This window comes from Anoplophora glabripennis, unplaced genomic scaffold, assembly GCF_000390285.2.
Source record: "Anoplophora glabripennis isolate ALB-LARVAE unplaced genomic scaffold, Agla_2.0 scaffold904, whole genome shotgun sequence".
In the NCBI taxonomy this organism is placed as follows: domain Eukaryota; kingdom Metazoa; phylum Arthropoda; class Insecta; order Coleoptera; family Cerambycidae; genus Anoplophora; species Anoplophora glabripennis.
In genome coordinates this window covers 168,039-174,042 of record NW_019417045.1, presented here as the reverse complement: position 1 = coordinate 174,042, position 6,004 = coordinate 168,039, and the positions used below count along the sequence as shown (strand labels likewise).

The window sequence follows — 6,004 nt, the reverse complement described above, 5'->3', positions numbered from 1 at the left end:
ATAAAATTATTTGAATAAAAACGAAGCATTTTCTGTTCCAAATTAAATACTTGTTTTCAGTAGTTGCCCACTCGTGGCTAACGGGGCAATCGAAAAGAGACAGTTTCATTTTTTCAAAGCATAGGTTTGGTTTGGGTAAAATGAAACATAGTTTCACATCACAGTGAATTAAAATATTATTTTCATTTCAGGTAATGCTAACATTAAAGAGAAACGACATTGGTCCCCATATGGTTGTCATTATTATCCGGATCCTGAGGTGATTCCCTGTCCTCGTTTGGATTCCCTTCCCCAAGAACCACTGAAACATGGAGAGCAATATTATCTGGATCTCGCTGGTAATAAAATAGTGTTTATAATTAGTAGCAGGGATGGGCGGGTAGACAATGTCGACGTAGACAATGATCTAGATCAGGGGTCGGCAAGTAATTTTAGGTGGGGTCCGAATACTTTTGAAAATTTTTAACGAGGTCCAGAAAAAAATTCATGTTTCTTATTTTTTATTTTAATTTGGACTCAAATTTAATCTGCTTACTAACCATTAAGAACTCAAAACACTCACACAATTGTAAAATACTAGAAAAAATGATAACATTGGCACTTAAACGTAAAAAACATTTTTTAAATAATTTATTTGAGTAATTTATACTTTCAAACAATTTTTGGCGGTCCAGTATTTTACCTTCCGCGGTCCGGACCTGGACCGCGGTCCGCCAGTTGCCGACCCTTGNAGCCCGGAGATGTACCATCAAAACCCGAAGTCCTGGCGCAAGCCTAGTGGTAGGTATGTACCTCAAAAAAAGAATTTCGTAAGGCTGTAACTCGTGATTCTTGCAAAAAAAGAAAAATTGAAAATTTGGAATTTGGAAAAGTACCTACCTATCACAACCATCTATAAAAAAAATGTATGAACCGAGTACAAAAGATCAAACAACATCTGCCGAGAATTCACGAGAAAAAAAAGTGTGTCTCGCTTGATGCTCCTCGATAGTTTTAGGTCAGGTCAGATTGACCAACATTTTTTTTTATAAATTCTCAAAATAAAGATATGTCGCATATATTCTTTAATGAAAATTTTATGATTTTTAAAGTCAGCAACAATTTGGAATATCTGATTAAGTTTTAAGAACACTTTGTGTAGATATTTTAGTTTAGATAGAACACGTTAATTTTATTTTTTCTAAAAGTGTTAGTTACAGAAATTAATAGAAAAAATTTTTATTAAATATTTCTACTAATTTATAATATAGGTACCCTTTCAAAATAATTTTTGTTTCAATCCTATATCATATTATGTAAATATATAAGATCTAAGATTTTAATACAGATCATATAGAGCTGAGCTTTTCAATAAACGATAAATGGTAACATATTTCTGTAAATATTTGCAGAGGCACAAGATAATGTTTTTTATTGCATTTTCTCAAACTAAATATTATGTGTATTTATTGGTATATGTACCTCTATACATATATGAGTATTATATATATTCCCTAGTTTTCACTTAATGAGGTCACGAATGGAGACTAAAATTTTAAAATTAAATAAACTGTTTTTTACTGACTGTCTTAATTTATATATTTATATAATTTTTTTTATAATAATTTTTGTTTTAAAAAATATAAAAAAATATATATTAAGTATACAAAAATGAAAGTTTTCACTTTCATTTCGATTGAAAGAAAATACCCCATTATAAAAATACATAATTAAATAAAATAAAACTTTATTCTTTAAAATTGTTTAACAAGTGTATAATAACATAATCATCAACATTATTGGTAGTTAAAAAAAGTAACGAAAAATAAATAATGTATTCAAAACTTAAAAAAAAAATAGGTTGCAGTCAGAAGATTGGTTGAAGGTTTAATTTATAGAACATTTTGTATTATTTAATTGTCAAGCTTTCAAGGCTTTTAACTTGAGATTAAATTATAAAACTGTGAAATTTTAACCAATTTAAAAATTATTCTAAAATTAACACATAATTGTCAAGAATGTCAAGTCACCATAAATTGTCAAATGTTTGTATAAAAGAATTGATTTACTTAGCAGGACTGAATAATATTAAGCGTTAGCTACCAAGAAAATTTTAATTCAGACACAGTGTATTCTTTAAGCAAACCCTCAACCAACTTTCTGACTTCAACCCTAAATTAACTTGATATTTTTTTGGTCAATTTCTATGTCTATGTTCTATGTTTACGTCCGCTCATTTTATGTTTATGTAAAAACAGCCAAACAGAAAAAGTTGAGTGATGAATTGAGTACAGCACAAAATAGATCATACGTAAATGTAACGCAAATATAATATAGGTTAGATTAAACTGAAATTAGAGCGCAAACTCCTCTTTGTCTACATTGTCTACATAGTCTACGTTGTTTACATAGTCTACGCGAAGTCTACACGTAGACGTCGACAATTAAAGTCGACGCGTAATAGCCCATCCCTGATTAGTAGCGATTTCTGCTCACTTCGATAGTACGTTCGTAAGAAATACGAAAGTGTGAGTAGATGTGGATGCAAGAGTGAATATCAATATAGTGACTTTAATTGACGGTAGAAGATATAGAAGAAAAATAAAGTATCTTCTGATTGGCGGATAGGGTAAAACATGGCGACTACTACTTAATAATAAAAATTACGTTAGAAAGTACATTTATGTAGGTGGATAGAAAGACATGGACATTTATCATTTTTACTTGTTTTTCATACTATGCAGGTGGAAGGAAATTGTAGAGGCTGATATGACTACATAAGGATGAACGTTAGATCAGATATACTTATAAAATGTATGCGGATATGAACAAAAAAAGCTCCCGGCTTATAGTTAATCCATGACATTTAAAATTAAATGCTATTGATTGGAATAAAGAAAAAACGAAATAATGGTCAAAGAGAAAGTGGGTGAGTCATAATTAAGTATAAAATTATAACCTTCTGACCAAAACATGGTAATTAACCCCATATCTTAGTATCAAAATGATTCCTTAAAGAGTTACGCGCCTTCAAAGACATATTTTTGTTTATATTTTTTACGAACTTCATCACTTTCCAATATATTTGAATAAAATTTGTTCAAAGGGAGCTTTTGGGATTGTCGAATTTGTAATATAAAATAGTCATATCTTTTTATTAGTGAAAATATTTGGAAAACGCAGGTGTTTTTTGAACAGTGTATTTACTGTAATAAAGGTGTAGTTGTTTGATATTGCCAAAATAAATAATTCTTGAGATACATTAATTTTAATTGTTCTAATGTAGTCAGTTACGGTCAGTCAATATTTGGTGTATTCTTATTTTATTAATCTACACTTTTTTTGCTAAATTACTTCTATTTAAAAGTTTGTCTACTGACAAACAAAGCTAAATTTTTGAAAATATTTAAATATATTTATTTATTTATTAGATATATCATTCAACAGATAATATCCATTATTGAAGGGGGTGAAATCAATAAGATAAAAACAAAACAAATCGTGTTAAAAATAAAGTACAAGTAGGTAAGGTCCCACTTGGGCCAGACTCAGGTGATGCCATGGCTTTTCTACATAGAGAGCGGGATTCCAGATAGAAGGAACAGGTTACCCGCATTACTTCACTTTTAGGTCAGGCCCCTCCGCATGTTTGACCAATTAGAGCAGCATTCAAGTTAGTGGTACATTCAAATAACCAATCGGAGCGCCTTATTTAAAATGGCGGCAGATTCAAATCTGACGACTGGTCGACATGTAATTAATCTGCATTATCAAATCTGTATTATCAAATCGTTGGTGGTAAATTTGAAATTAAAAAAAAATATATATTTAACCGCATATGAAGAAAAGATTGGCTGTCCTTTATTAGCAGAAAATGGAAAATTAAAAGTCAACAAAAAAATAAAATATGAGTGATACTTGCAGAACATGCTTTTAATTAATATCGTATTTCCTTTAAAATCTCGAAGTCAACAAAACATGTAATTTGATACCTACAGAGCCGTCAAAAATGATTACAAGCCACGTGAGCGTAGAGCATAGACAAACAATAGTTCTTGATTGGTATTATCAACTGGAAATCCCTGAATCTCAGTGGAATGGTTAAAGGGGTTACACGTAATTAAATAATATTGTTTTTGAAAATGATTAACGTAATCTGTGGATATTAAACTTAATACCTACATACAATTTAGTATTAAATACTTGCGAAACATACTATTGTCTTTTCGTTGAAATGCTTTTAACTTTATTAAAAGGAGAAAACTATCAAACTTCACTTGTTAATGAACAAATTGTAAATTTTTACTATGACAACAAAAATAACATGATGTGAGCCTATAACAGTTTATTATTATTTTGTATTTAAACAGAGAGTCAAATAAATAGAGACAGAATATTTTTTCTTATAGATAAAATAGCATTACAAAAAAGTTACATTAATTTTCAAACCATTGCTCTTCGCTGTAATATAAAATAAATTCAAACTCAAAAATTCGTAAGCTGCATTGCCATATTTGCAATAAAAACATTACATATTATGTTCACTAGATATCCATAAATAGTCTAGGAGCCAGATAGGGTTCCGTAGCCAATTAGAGTGCCACGGCTGCAAACAACTTAATCCAAAGTATTTTGATCTCCTGAATCCAAAAAACTTGGTCGCAAAGCCTGAAAGTGGTCAGTTTAATTGTTATTAACAAATTAAATGTAAAAAGTTTATTTTTATGGCTAGTAGAATTTTTTATGCGTTAATAGTTACGTTTTCTCATAACAAACATATACTTTTTTAAAATTAAAAACAGATTAACTTTAGCTGAAGTTATTGCAAAAGTGCAAATATCTTACATTTTCCGTCTCCGCGCGCACCAATTTTACCATATCTCTGGTTTTAGTGGACGGATTGAGACGCACGACATCTCATTTTAAAGCTTGAACTTAATTTTACAAGATAGGTAAGGTCCATTTATTAATTAATTTATTTAACAATTAATGGCAGCTTAGAAAGTTGTGAAATTTCAACGAAAATGCTGGTTATATTTGTTTATAAGGCTTTTTTTATTATTCAACTTCGATGAAAAGCTAAAAAAGTTACCGGATATTGTTCCTTGCATCCTAACAATCATTTCATGCCTTATAGTGATTTATCAAAATCCGCGAAGAGACGCGCGTAAGTCAAGAGCGATGTACGCGCGCTCGATCGAAAGCTCAGAGTGCAAGTGCCCTATATACTTATATGTTTTTAATATTGATCTATTTATTAAACAAGAACTACAAACACCGTTCGGCTTTACAAGGAGATCCTACAAACTATTTGATCAATTTTGGAAAAGGTAAAATGTAGTTCATTGTAAATTTCATTATCAAGGCATTAATAAAATTAATCATATAGTAACCGGTAGTTTAAATATTTAAAAATGTGATGTTTCATATTATAGATTATTCAGAAACCACTATCGAAGCAAATATTAAAATGGCAGAAGAATATTTAGTAAAAGTCGTAAAGAAAGATACAACCTGTAAGGAGTTTGATGACCTACGAGTACTTATGGTCTTATCGCCATGCAAAATTCACTTTAATAGAAGAGCTGCCTCCTACAAATGCGTCAATAGAACTGCACATTTTAAGGTGTATATAATTATATAGTTTACAATTAGATAAACTGTTTAAATAGGCACGCTGCAAAGTTAGACCTACACATGTTCAGCTAGATAGTTGATGGAGATAGGTATGCTCCAAAAAAAATACAAATATTGCTTCCTCCACCAGGTGAACTCATCACTAATTGCACATGCAAAGTATGCTCTAGAAGATCATCTGTTTGTATGGCTGCAGAAAATAAATGTTGCTCATTTTGCTATTGCCAAAGGCAAAACACCTGCAAAAATGTCTATAATGAGCCCATTATTAAAAAAGAAATTAATTAATTAAAATCTTTAAACAATTGTTGTTATTATGTATGTACAGGGTCGGAAAGTCCCCATGGTTCATCAACCGTTACGTGAGAGCGATAAAGTAAGTCATAGA

General features: G+C 30.3%; 1 protein-coding gene across 1 annotated transcript in view; it reads left to right on the top strand.

Moving 5' to 3' along the window:
- The first annotated feature begins 253 nt into the window (after positions 1–253).
- LOC108911301 overlaps positions 254–6,004 on the top strand; it is a 66,902-nt gene continuing 61,151 nt past the window's right edge. Inside the window, exons 1-2 of the mRNA XM_018716206.2 lie at positions 254–338; positions 2,724–2,908. Coding sequence (XP_018571722.1) covers positions 2,890–2,908 — 19 coding nt within the window. The 5' untranslated portion in view covers positions 254–338; positions 2,724–2,889. The remainder of the gene's footprint in view (positions 339–2,723; positions 2,909–6,004) is intronic.